The sequence below is a fragment of the Lissotriton helveticus genome, chromosome 1_1 (genome assembly GCF_964261635.1).
Source record: "Lissotriton helveticus chromosome 1_1, aLisHel1.1, whole genome shotgun sequence".
NCBI lineage: Eukaryota > Metazoa > Chordata > Amphibia > Caudata > Salamandridae > Lissotriton > Lissotriton helveticus.
The window spans coordinates 631,380,463-631,394,102 of record NC_136057.1 but is presented as its reverse complement, the minus strand read 5'-3'; the positions used below and the strand labels follow the sequence as shown (position 1 = coordinate 631,394,102).

Below are 13,640 nucleotides of genomic sequence, written 5' to 3'. Positions count from 1 at the left end.
AGAGCCACTTTAGCCAAAAAAGTAAAACTAAGAGTTGGTTGGATAAACAACAAAGTGGAATTGTGAAATGTTACGCCTGTAAAGCATGTAAAATTGGTGTAAACAAGAGGAACATAAGAGATCCAGAGGGAAGATTATTTGAAATCCACAAAAGAATCACGTGTCAAACAAAATTTGTGGTATACGCCATTCAATGCAATTGCGGAATGCTCTATATAGGCAGCACTATCTGCATGCTAAAAAAGCGAATATTGGAGCACATTAGGGCAGTTAAGAATCAAGATCTATCGTATGCCACAGCAAAACATCTCCTAACTTGTCAAAATGGAGACTGGCGAAAAATGACCTATTTTGCTATTGATACAGTGTAAGAACACCAAAGAATGGGAGACCAAAAAAAGAAACTCAGACAATTAGAATCAAAATATATAATCAGACTACGGACAAAAAATCCAAGAGACATGAACTTCGATGAAGAACTCTATGTGCACTTAGAATAAAATCTAATCATCGGGCCCCAACGATGAATAATTTTAAGGAGGAAGCAAAACCAATGCATGAAACTGTAAAGATTGGAGAAAGGGCAGGGTACTATACCACAAATACCCAGAAAGAACATACTATACTTAATTACGGACTACAAAAATATGTACTATACATTGTAAACTGATAATTACTATTGTATTTAGTTTTATTCTCTCCACACTTTCAATACTTATAATGTGTGAGATATCAAGATAAACTAATCTCCCCAAAGTATATACATTGGTCAGACAAAGATGCAAAATTGTTTAGTATTTGAACTAAGTACCACTTGTAAATAGGACACTGTCTAACAAAGGTGATTTGCTGTATATAATGGAAAACTACATGTCCCAGAATTCATGGGAGTAGTAGAAACAGAAAACAGTATAAACAGTTGCAGGAAAGTAATTACACCTACCGTGAGCAAGGCCGTGAGGCTGAAACGTGTTGGTCTTAGACTGGGCACTGAATAAAAGTCTATGAAATCTGGAGTTGCTGTGTGCGGCGTCCTTTGTGCTAAAAACCGATCCTGGCCATTGGTCTGGCCCAACGCCGGCACCCGCTGTGGAGCGATCCTGTATATAGACCACATTGCAAAATATAGATATAGATATATATATTAAAGCTCCGCAGTCCGAAAACCAGCAAGAATCAGCACTCACAGCAGGTTAAACCTTTTCCCGGTTTATTGCGCACAAAATTCAAATCAACAGACGCGTTTCAGCACTTGCCTTTGTGTATGTATGTATGTATGTATGTATATATATATATATATATATATATATATATATATATATATATATATATATATAAATAAAATCAACACAAAGCCACCCTAGTACCCGATATACTGCAAATTTTCTTTCAAAAGTTCTGTTTTTTTAAACTTTTGTTTTTGGGGATCTTCAAGACAACGTCACGATGTCCGCGGATACGTCGAGAGTACAGAAAACAAAAGCAGACATTCAACGGAACCACCACATCCAAAAATATGTGAAAAAATCCATTATAAACATATTGCTACACATTACTATATACATGCTTCTTTAAACACATTTAAACTCCTGTTTTAATACTAAGTTTCTTTAAATCCATCTTTGGGGTGTGGCAAAGATGGCGACTGAGTAGGACGTACCTACTAGTCGCTCAGTCTTTCCGACCCGGCCACTATTCCATGCTTTGAGTTGCTGGACCGTGGCAGCCGCTCTCGAACGCCAAAGGGCTTGAGGAACCCGCTAGCTTCGAAACGGTGATCAGCAGCCCCGACATTGAGTAACCACGCTAAGGAAGATCAAGATGGTGCAGCTCAGAGACAGTCCAAAGAAGCGGCAGGGAGGCGGCCGCTCGGCAAGTGGCAACTAGGTGGACCGGCGAAGTTGCTGGAACCAGAGAGGTGAGCCCCCTGGTGTCGAAGCAACAGCAGTAACCCCCGGTGTAGGTGCAGGAGGGGCGAGCCCACCCCGGGGCGGATTGCCAGAGTCTACAGGTAAAAACATTGTGCTGTCTGTGGAGCCTACAAGCCGGTCCTGCTTAAGCAGCAGAAGAAGAACATACTAGAACCAGCAGGGGGTAGAACCCGGGAGCGGACCGTTGAGGCAGGAAGGCTGGCTGAGCAGAATCGCAGCAAACGCGGCCTCTTGCGCCGTCATAAGATCTGCTGGTGCTAGCCCCCAGAGGTCCCCTGAATTCTCTTGCGCCTAGCGAGAAACATCATTGGGGTGCTAAGCTCAGATAAATTACCAGGACTGCTCCAAGGATTGGGCACAGCTGTATTAGACACAGCTGGGCGCATGACCTAGCTCTACAGGCCCATCTGTGCGCCAGAGACAGGGAGGAGCTGGAGGGGAGAAGCACGGCCTCCTCACGGAACTAACGCAGGCACAATCGAAGTTGAAAGCCTAGTGCGTGGCTAGAGAAGCAGCAGCTGGCGTCCACGAAGCTGACGGAGAGCGAAGGCCACGGCGCAACTGAAGCAGGTGATGCCTGGGGAAAGGTGGTGGGGCTCCTTCCACTCGCTACCAGACCATGACGTGGGTAGAGGCTGGTAGCTGTTGACTAGGCCCAAAGATGCCCACATCATACTCACAGGCTCTAGTACACAGATCCCCCTGAGCAAGCAGATGCAGACCTCATGAGCGTCCTTTACCACTTTACCTCGCAGAGACACGAACAGGGGGTAGTGGGCAGAGACTGTGTGGTCTTGATAGCCCCCATGGAGCCCGGGGAGGCTTGCAATACCGGAGAAGCACCGGTCAGACACGCCAGCTTCTTGGTGCCCGCTGGCGACCCCATGCAAATGGGACCCTTGCATCTTTTTTGAGTACTTGATAAGCCCGCTACCACGGCTACATAGCGAAAGTCTCCAGGGAAGCTTAGCCTATGCCAAAGGACATCTATTATAGCTCGTGGGCTCCTGGGGTGGACACCCCTCCTTGTGGCCGTTGCAGGAGGTAATTCCTAGAGGTCGAAAACAGGAGGTCTGCCAGTGTAAGGCTCTCAGTCTCCTGAATATGACCGCCAATAAAGGAATTTAAAAAAACGTTCAGTCAAAGAACTACTGCTCAAGACGTCCGGCTTAAGTAACGCAGAAATGTCTGAGTCGACCGACCTCAAAGACAGGGAGGTTCCCCTCATGCGAGCATTTATTGAAACCCTTTTCGCCTCCCTACAGGAAGACCTGAAACAAAGGAAGACTGAGCTTGTGCAGGAGAGCAGGGAGGTGAGGAAAGATGTTGACGCCTTAAGAGACAGGATGGATACGTTGGAAACTCAGAGCTCGAGCAGAGACGAAGAGATCGGACATCTCCAAAAAGAAGTTATTTGTCTCAGGGATCAACACCTAGATATCCAAGCACATGCAGAAGATTTGGAGAACCGCACGAGGCGTGACAACATATGTATTCGAGGCATTCCACACGGAGCAGAGGGCCAGAACATTGCCTTGTTTGTGGACGGCCTCTTTCAATCGATCCTGGAGACTTCCGACGAACTGGAGATCAAACTTGACTGCACAGACCGGGTAGGCCTGAGAAGACCTTCCCCGGCTCCGCCTGCCAACATCCTCACAGATGTGCACGGTTTCCAACTAAAAGAGAGCATCCTTCAAAAAGCCAGGGACAGTCATCCACTCCAGCACCAAGAGCATCAGCCTCTCCTTTCTCTAAGATCTTGCGGTCTACCACGCTCCAGAAAGGAAGGGCTTTACGGCCTATCATGTCACCTCTTCGGGACATCAAATTTCTATACTCCTTGGGGCATACGTTCTGCCTCATCTTTCACCTCAACGGGAAGATCCAACAAGTTTGCTCAGTGAAAGAAGCCTGTCAACTATTGAACGTCCAGAAGACCCTTCGGCAAGCCCACCATCGACTGCTGTATCCGAGTAGCCGGCAATTGGAAAACTACAGGACAACTCGGCTACGCCCTAATCCAGAGACAATAGCCAAAAAGCATCAGGCTTTTCTGGTGTCCCTAGGGGAAGACTCTGCCGGGACGGAGTGAGCAGCCCAGAGCCCGCCAATGGATTTGCTGACACCCCATGAACACAGAGCCCACAAGGTACCTCACCAACCTATTTAGAACGGCGGAGGCCTGGGAAGAACGGGGCGGCATGTAAGGTCTGGAACACTTCAACCCTCTTCCCATGGGTATACACACCCAGGACATTCATAATACTATTTTGTGACATGTTGCCTGTTTTTTATGTTTATTTTAGGTTGTTGTTTGGTCCCTGTCCATCCCCACAATCTATTCACATGTCTCACTGGCTTTCCGCACTACTTCGTCATAGGCCTAGTCGGATTGGCCCACTGATACAGACCCAAAGTATCTACTCTTCTTTTACACTGCGCGTTATATCAGCATCACGCCATGACAGTCACAATGCCCCAGACTCTTAAAATATTCACCTTGAATGTTAAAAGCATTAACAAGCCCTATGAAGCGCCAAGCCCTATGAAGCGCCACACCAGCTTATCTTATCTCAAACACTCCGAAGCTCACATATGCCTTCTTCAAGAAACTCACCTACTCCCAGAGATACACATAGGCTCCACTCTAGGACCTTTCTGCAGCAGCTTTTTTCCTCTTTAGCTACGAAAACAGCAGAAGTAGCCATCCTCATCTTTAACAAATTTCCTGGAAAGCTAGGACCTAAGCAAGCAGAACTTAAGGGTAGATTGTTAGCGTACTCTTTTCACATAGGCTCGCAAACACTTACAATTGGTTCCGTCTATGTCCCAAATGAAGGGCAGGAGGAACATTTACAAAAGGTAGTGCAAGAGCTTAGTGCATATCCTGACAGGTCAATCTTACTAGGAGGGAACTTAAACATACCTTTTGACAAACCCTAGACAGATCATCCCAGAGACAGGGAGAGACCGGGGCTCTTTCAGAAGAGGGACACAAGGCACTTAAAAAAGCAGGCTTAATCGACATATGGAAAGACAAACACCCCACTGCCAGAGAATACACATTCTACTCACATTCTCACAAGACGTATGCAAGGATTGACTACTTCCTGGGCACACAAAGCTTATGGCCTTGCATCCGCCCCAAGGAGTTTGGAGACAAATTGAAGCCACACGTTCTCAGTTAGCTGCCATAGATATAGACAGGGCTCAGGCTTCGCCATACTGTCTACACCGGGGGAGATCGGTCAGGGATATTGTTAGCCCACAGATTGAGGACACAGACAGGCATTCGGAATTGCATACATCTTTGCCCATACAGGAGAAAAGAGGGTTACTGACCAGCCGACAGCTGAAACATTCCCCCAATATTACGCAGGAATCTACAAAGCACAAGGCCTCTCTACGGAGACCCAAACCCAGTATATCCAGGGAGTGCTCACCTTCACAATAACACAAAGCCAAGCAGAGGACATGGAGTCCCCTATTAAAATAGGAGGTAATATCAGCCATTTCTAAGCAGAAACTGCTCAAATCCCCAGGCCCAGACTGCTTCTCCGTTTTGATTTATAAAACCTTCTGCTCTATACAAGCCTCAGTCCTCACTAGAGTATACAATGCCATCGGAATATCCTCCTCTCTACCCCCAACAATGTTAGAGGTCTCAGTGGTTATAATATCTAAACGAGGAAAGGATAAACGTCATTGTGCCTCATATAGGCCCATATCCCTTCTTAACGTTGATTTAAAACTGTTTACTGCAATCCGTGCATCACGGATATCCCCTTTTCTTCCCAGCCTGATAGATCTGGGCCAGGCAGGATTTGTACCCACCAGCCAGTGTGTGGATAACACTAAAAGACTGCTTCGGATAATAGATAAAGCCCAACGCTTTGATACCGAACGCATGCTCCTCTCTGTCGACACAGAAAAAAGTTCGACAGGGTACATTGGGCATACCTAGACGCGACCTTGCACCACTTTGGGCTCCCCAATAGATTCACAGCTTGGGTTTTCAGCAGATACACCAGACCAGAAGAAACGGTCCGAGTGAAGAGATATACATCTACTCCCTTCTTCATCTTCCTCATTGAAAGAGGCACACGGCAGGGTGGCCCCCTTCTCCCCCCCCCCCTACTTTTTTGCCCTATATAGGGAGCCAATGGCTCAAAGGACTTGCAATAATCCGTGTATTGCCGGAATACTCTTTGGGGAGGACAAACATACACTTAGCTTCTATGCGGATGATTTGGTTGCGACACTGGAGGATCCTCGAATATCTCTCCCGGATTTCTTGTCCGAGCTTGAGCAATTCTCCCTGGCAGCGGGCTTCAAAATTAACATCCATAAGTCACAAACCCTTAGTCTCACTCTGAAGCCCACTACAGTAACAGAACTGCAAAGCATCTATCCCATTCAGAGTGCCCCGGTAGCTATACCATATCTACGGATACAACTCATGAATCCATACTGCACACCGTAGTGGTAAACTTCACCACTTTACTTCACCAAATCCAGGCAAACCTATGCCGGTGGCGACCACGCTTGCTGTCCTGGCTAGGCCGGATAGTGGCTGTAAAAATGATCATACTACCAAAGATACTATTTCTCTTTCAGACCCTTCTGCTGGAACCTCCTCTGGGCATCATACGCACTTTACAGCGAGAGGTGGAATGTTTTATTTGGGCTTATAAGAGATCCTGTATGCAACGAGAGCTGAGTTACAGGCCCACAGGGGAGGGCGACCTCGGGTCCAAAACTTGCAGGACTATTACTGGGCGGTCGAGATTATGGCGTTCGTGGAGTGGTCACGCCCAAGTCCGAAAAGCATTGGCAGTGGCAGGGTGGTCACTATGGAAGGTTCCTTTTCTACCTAGACCAGCCCGGCCCAAGGGTCTCTATCTCTCGCCTATCACACGGGTCTCCTTAGTGGCATGGGACAGGATAGCTGAGAGAAGAGTTCTAACTACATTTCCGTCCCCATTAACTCCCATAGTGGAGAACCCTGCCTTCTCCCCTGTGATGGATGCAGAGATCTTTACTCTGTGGACCAGAGAAGGTCGCAGGTCTATGGTGCATTTCGTAGACGAGGGGGGCCCGCTGTCTTTGAGGATCTCCATTCACAACAGGGACTCCCCGAAACAGAACGGTACTGCTACCAGCAAATCAGGCACTGGGAAATGCACTCCAGGGTTCGCCCCCAGGCACAACGCCACCTTACAACATTCGAGAAGTGGCTGCTATCTAAAACCACTGATCCCCACCTCATATCACAGATATATTGTTTAATAAGGCAAGCACCAACGGCCCACAAGTCTCAGAGTCAAAGAAGTTGGGAACTGGAATTAGGACGCCAACTTACACAACGCAAATGGGAAGATATTTACTAAAGAGCTAGGCATTCGGCGTGCAATGTAGAGAACGCCACCAAAATAGCAACCTACTGGTACCTCCCTCCCCCGGCTTCATAGGTGCAACCTGAAAAGAGGTCCATTGTGTTGGTACGGATGTTTCGACCCGCAACCCTGGCACACATACTGTGGCAATGCCCCCAATTAGCCACCTACTGGACAGTTACTCAAAGATATTGATGCCTATTTCAATACAGAGCTGCCCGCTTCCCAGCTTGCATCCTCATAGGCCTAACCAATGCTCTCACATTCACTTTTAAATCGTGCAGAGGACATCAAATAGCGTGGCACTGGGAGAGGCCCTTCAAAATATCCTGGCACAGTGTGGGACGACCCGCATTCATACCCACACAGGGTAGCTACATCGTGTGTGGCACATTCTTGGCATGGAGCGAATCTCCCTCTCCCTTACTAACCAAAGTGCTTCATTCCCTGTCCTCTGGAAAACTTTACTAGCGCTGCTTTCCTCAGAATTTAGAGAACTCACTTCCCCCAAATATTTGCGACTTTTGCAACTCACAGAACCCATACAGACGGCTCCTTGAGAAACAACGCTCTTGGAACAGTCAATTGATGCTGAGGGGAAGGGGAAACATGGGAGGGGGGGGGCTATGGGATGTTGGTACTGTCAAGTTTATTAGCTTTCCCTACGATGGTAGGGTGTAATATTGCATATTTCTCTCGCTTCTGTGTTTATTCTTACTGTCATTTTATAAAACAATAAAGAAATGTAAACATAAAATCCATCTTGAAGACCTATTTTCCGTTTTCTCAGTTATTCAGGATGTCACAAAGACGCTGTGAACCGCAACGATCGTGCTTTTTCCATAAAGTGAATAACACATATATGCACACACATTACTGTATTTTACACACTAGGGGCCTTATTTATGAAGGCCTTGCGCCGCCGGTGCGTCACTTAACATGGGAAAAAGTGACGCACCGGTGGCGCAAGGCTTTCATAAATGAGGCCTTAGGTGTTTATTACTGTACACTTCAAACTCATGCTTTTCTAGTGTATTTCAAGAATAACCATCTTTAAAACCTATTTTCCATTTTCATGGTTAGGCCAGGGATCGCAATAACATTGGTTATAGCGATCCTCGCGGTTATGTCGAGATACCGGAGAGCAAAATCAGGAATTCAATAGCCACCACCACATATAAAAATTATAAATATATAACTCGATATAATCATCACAGTAGATAACTCGCTATATAAATAACGCTATAAAAACATTTATCTCAATATCTCTATAACAATGTGTATTAACGATTCAGTGATATTTTTTTATATTTACCCTATATATTGGCAAGGACGTCGTGATATTCGTGAACGCCCCCCCCGCGGCGGTACACGAAGGGGCACGCTGGAGGTTGCGGCATCATCGCAAATATCAATTAAATAAAAATCTATTTTGGACACAAAACTTGTGTCACGATCACACCCTTATCTCAAACATGGGGTCAGAGTATCACCACTGTGACCCCTTATTTTATCTATCCCACAAATGTTTAGCCCCGGGAACCATTCCCGGAGCATGAAATGGCAGACGCAACTTTCTGTTCAGGTTGCGTCCAGCCAATCAGAGCATCCCTGTTGGTGCGCGCATTCGCGAAACCACCACGAAATATCCGCGGCCAGAGATATATCTATAATTTTCGCCTTACATTTCTCAAAAACAACTGGCCAGATTTGCACCAAATAACAAAAAGTACAATCTTGCTTAACAACATCTACCTTTCTGTGGTACCCACTGCACAGATCACGTCCAAACTTCCCATGACAACCGGGTAGGGAAAGAGAGAGAGAGAAAGAGAAAGAAAGAGAGATAGAGCAAGAAAGAGAAATCATGTAGTATACATTTCATGACCATCCCTGTAGAGAACAGTGTAAAAGAATGATGCTTAAACATGTATTGGGAGTGAACCCTAGTGGCAACCTGAAGCTGCTGCACAGTTCACATTCCCACATCAAATTAACCCAATAAATAACACAATTCTGTGTCCTCGTGATTGAAAGATATAGAATTACTTTTTTGTAAACCACTACCATTTACTTGGCGAAACCATGGTGACAGTCAGCCCACAACATGCAAAACAGTAATAAACCTGTTTGACTACCAGCTCTTTAAATCTACTAAAAAATACATTGGTGAATAGCAGGAACTAGCAAATGGGACAATGCAAAACCAGCCAATGAAACCCTCCACTGACTGCCAACAGAGCAAAACAATGTTATTCAAGATTATGTGGACTATGCACAAAAATTGTCCTTAGGTGGATTGGAATGAACATAAGGGTAGTATTGTGTGATCTATGTCATCATTATAGAATGTTTTCTATATGAGAATTCTGGATAGAATTCTCCTTGTAATTCCTTTTAGAATGGTTCATTTTTAATATTCTTTACATGACTTGTGTATCTTTTAATGTGCTTGTTTTGGTTCATGTTAACTGGATCATACTGTTGTCAGTTGCACTGCTGATCTCTTACCGAGTGGATGCTCCAATAAATACTTCTATACTTATTCTGGATTTCTTGGATTATTTACCACCATTTCATCCTACTGCATATTTACGACGTTTGGGATTTCTCATTATTCTTTTGGAGCATCTACAGATTATTTTGGGAATTTTTGATTATTTTTGTGTCAAGATCTTTCTTCTACTACTGTGAATTTGCTTCCTGATTTAAATTCCCTGCAGTGTACTCTTCACTACTACTTGTGCCAAGCTACCGATACTTCTATTCACGAAGAAAAATTATTTTTACAACATTTACTAAAGAAAGCAGTTTTTCCTAACTTTGAACTGAAGGAATTTCAAGCGAGGCGACGTTTGAAACTGCTGCGTATTTTGTCATGTTTTCTTCGTGATCAACCACTGCAGTGAGAAAAAGAGCCTTGGAAGATTTAGAGCCCTGCAGTCTTGTAAAGCAAAGATTTTCTTTTATCTTGGTTTTTGGGCATAAGGACAATTGCACTTTGAAGTAGCGTATTTGTTTTGAACTGGGAGCCAACCTGCTATATTGGAACCTCCGTGAGGGGAAAGATTTCATTATCTGACTTGGTTCCCTGGCATGCGGTCATCTACATTTGGAGAGGCAGCGTATTTATTTTTGAACGAAGAAGCTTACTTGCGGCATTGGAACTTCTCTGCCAACGCTTCAGAACTTCAGCGCGGATCACTGTCCGCAACGTTCTGTGCGCCTCGGTGACGCCCACACCAATACGTCCGTTACCACGTAGTACGCGATGATGTTATACTACGCGATGACATTATCGCGTTAGCAGCCATTTTGTTTGCTTATTGTTTCAAGGCAACCATATTATTATCGCTCTTCACATATTTCGGGCGTATTAGTCAAGAATTAGTAAGAAATAGGTTATATATTTAACAACTATTTTCGCATAATTTGTGATGTGTTTTACCTAATTCAATAATAGTTATCGTGTATGAAAGATTAGTTTAAGCAATTTTACACCATGAATACTGTGTGTGGTACTCCACCACCTCCTTTCTATTCAGGACCTAGTCAACCATGTATGAAATGGGAGAAATGGTACAGGTTATTTGACCGTTACTTATTAGCTATTGATGGTGGGAGTTTCTCTCCTTCAAGGAAATTAGCTATTGGAATGGAATGGAATTGGATTTATAGAGCGCATGGCTGCCCTTGAGCGTCCCAGCGCTAAAAAACAGATTAATAACAGAGCGGATGAGGAAGAAAGTTTAGGGAACTTTGGGAAAAAGGAAAGTTTTAAGTAGTTTTCTGAACTTAATGTATGAAGGTTCTGTTCGTAGGACCCTGGGCAGGGCATTCCACTTTTTCGCTGCATTCAGAGAAAAGCGACGACCTCCCGTGCGGGCCTTCCTTACTCTGGGAGTGACGGCCAGGTTTTCTCCTTCGGATCGAAGGGCGCGAGTGGCTTTGTAAGGACAGATCAATCCCCTGAGGGCTGGAGGGCCATTACCTTGGAGGGATTTGTAGGCAATACATAGTGCCTTGAAGGAAATTCGCTCCTGGATTGGGAGCCAATGCAAGGCTCTAAGCAGGGGTTTAGCTGAGACCCATCTAGGGGCTCCCATAAGGAGCCTTGCTGCGGCATTCTGGACCCGCTGTAAGATGTTAATCGTGGCCAGGGGTGCCGCCAGGAGGAGGGCATTGCCATAATCCAGTCTGACCAAGATTAGGCCCTGGATCATGAGTTTTCTTGATTCGAAAGGAAGCAGGGGAAGGACCTTCCTCACCGCCCGCAACGATCCAAAGCATCCTCCTGCCACCTTCTGCGCATGGGTCATAAAGGTGAGTTGGGGTTCAAACCAAACCCCAAGACTCTTAACTTTCTCCTTTGGGGGTGGTAGGTCCCCCATACAGGGGGGCCAATGGTCGGAGGACAGAGATGGGAGTGGGTGACCCATGACCATAATCTCGGTCTTCGCTCCATTGAGTCTAAGTTTGGAGGCAGTCATCCAAGAGAAGATAGCTGACAGGCAGCTTGACAAATCAGATGGGTGTCCCCTTTGTTGTGACAGCGAGACGATGAGTTGAGTATCGTCTGCATAACTAATAGATTTGATCCCGTAGGGGGCTACTGCCTCCTCTAACGGGGCCATATAAACATTGAACAGTGTGGGGCTCAGGGAGGAGCCCTGCGGCACCCCACACTGCAAGGGGACGGGTTTGGACATTGAGCCATTCTCCCAAATCCTAAATGATCTTTTGTCAAGGAAGGACTCGAGCCACCTAAGAGCCGACCCTGTGATGCCCAACTTGGCAAGGCGCTGGACCAAGATTGGGTGATCGACGGTATCGAATGCAGCGCTTAGATCCAGGAGGATCAAGGCTGCAGATCCCCCTGAATCTAAGATGCATCTTGCTTCTTCAGTAGCAACTAGAAGGGCAGTGTCTGTACTCTGACCCGGGCGAAATCCAGTTTGGGAGTCGCTCAGAAGACCATTCTTTTCCAAATAGTCTGAGAGCTGCCTGTTCACCAGCTTCTCAGCCACTTTTCCCATTCCTGGGAGCAAGGAAATTGGGCGGTAGTTGGCCATATCAGAGGGATCTAATCCTGGTTTTTTAAGGAGTGTTTTAATTTTAGCTTGCTTCCAGCTGGGGGGGACAATGCCTGTGGCGAATGAGGTGTTTAGGAGCTCTGTGGCCGTAGGTGAGATCGTAACCAAAATTTGTTTGAGAATGTGCATAGGGGCTGGGTCGGATGGGGAGCCACTTTTTATGATTGCTAATGTGTTACTGAAGTCTTCCCTGGTGATGGCACTGAAGACCTCGAGCTGGGGACTGGGAGACACGGGGGTAAGGGCTTCTCTCAACAGTTGAGTGGGCATTTGGGGAAGGCTATCTAGGATTTTTTTAATTTTGCCATCAAAAAACTCCGCTAACTGATCGCATCTTAATTCGGGGTCCCTGTGTATGGTTATAGGGGCAGGGATTTTAAGCAATTGATTTACAATTTTGAAAGTTTCCCTGGAGGAGTTAGCTGATGTTTTAATTTTCTCCTTAAAGAATTCTGCTTTAGATTTCTGCCGTGCAGCTTTGTAGAGTCTCAGAGCGGCCTGGTAGGAGGTTTTACTAAGAGTTGACCAATCTTTCCTCCACTTCCTTTCTAATTTCTTACAGGCTTTTCTGAGGTCTCTCAATTCAGTTGTAAACCAGGGGGATTTAAAGGTACTGCTCTTTTTTGTTTTTAATTTAAGAGGAAGGACCGTATCCAGGGAGTTAGTGAGCCAGTTATTAAAGTTTTCATCCGCCAGAAGTGGGTCAGGTTCTGTGTCCGGAATCGATTGTTCAAGGGCCCGAGTGAGATCTCCCACCGCTAGCCTCGGCCAGTCTCTCTGAAGTATACGAGGGCACGTGGCCCGGTCTGTTTCAGGGTGTATTTCCCAAGAGAAAGGGACCAAAAAATGGTCGGACCACTGTAGGGGCAGAGGAGATTGAGCTCTAAGCTTGGGGAGGTTAGAAAAAATGGGGTCTAACAAATGACCTTTATTGTGGGTAGGTTCCCTATTTATGAGATCCAATTCAAAAGCTTTTAGATTCGCAATGACATCAGCTGCTGTTTTATCATTAGGATCGTCAAAATGCAGGTTCAGGTCTCCCAAAACCAAAAAATTGGAGGACCGAGCTGCAGCTGTTAAGGTGGATTCTAAAAGGGAGTCTAAAAATTGCTTTAGGTTACCCGGCGGGCGGTAGATGAGGAAACCCGAGAGGGAGGATGTAGGTGTCAATTGAATGTTGAAACCCGTGCTCTCCGTGTCTAAGATTCCACAATCCT

At 45.8% G+C, this 13,640-nt stretch overlaps 1 protein-coding gene across 10 annotated transcripts in view; it reads right to left on the bottom strand.

The window, feature by feature from the left end:
* UPF2 (UPF2 regulator of nonsense mediated mRNA decay) overlaps nucleotides 1-13,640 on the bottom strand; it is a 1,696,571-nt gene that overhangs the window by 1,671,911 nt on the left and 11,020 nt on the right. For 4 of the 10 annotated variants that reach the window (XM_078674166.1, XM_078674157.1, XM_078674158.1 and 1 more), the window contains exon 2: nucleotides 944-1,100. The exons of the other annotated variants lie outside the window; for them this stretch is intronic. In XM_078674166.1, coding sequence (XP_078530292.1) covers nucleotides 944-1,100 — 157 coding nt within the window. The remainder of the gene's footprint in view (nucleotides 1-943; nucleotides 1,101-13,640) is intronic. 10 annotated transcript variants of the gene reach the window in all.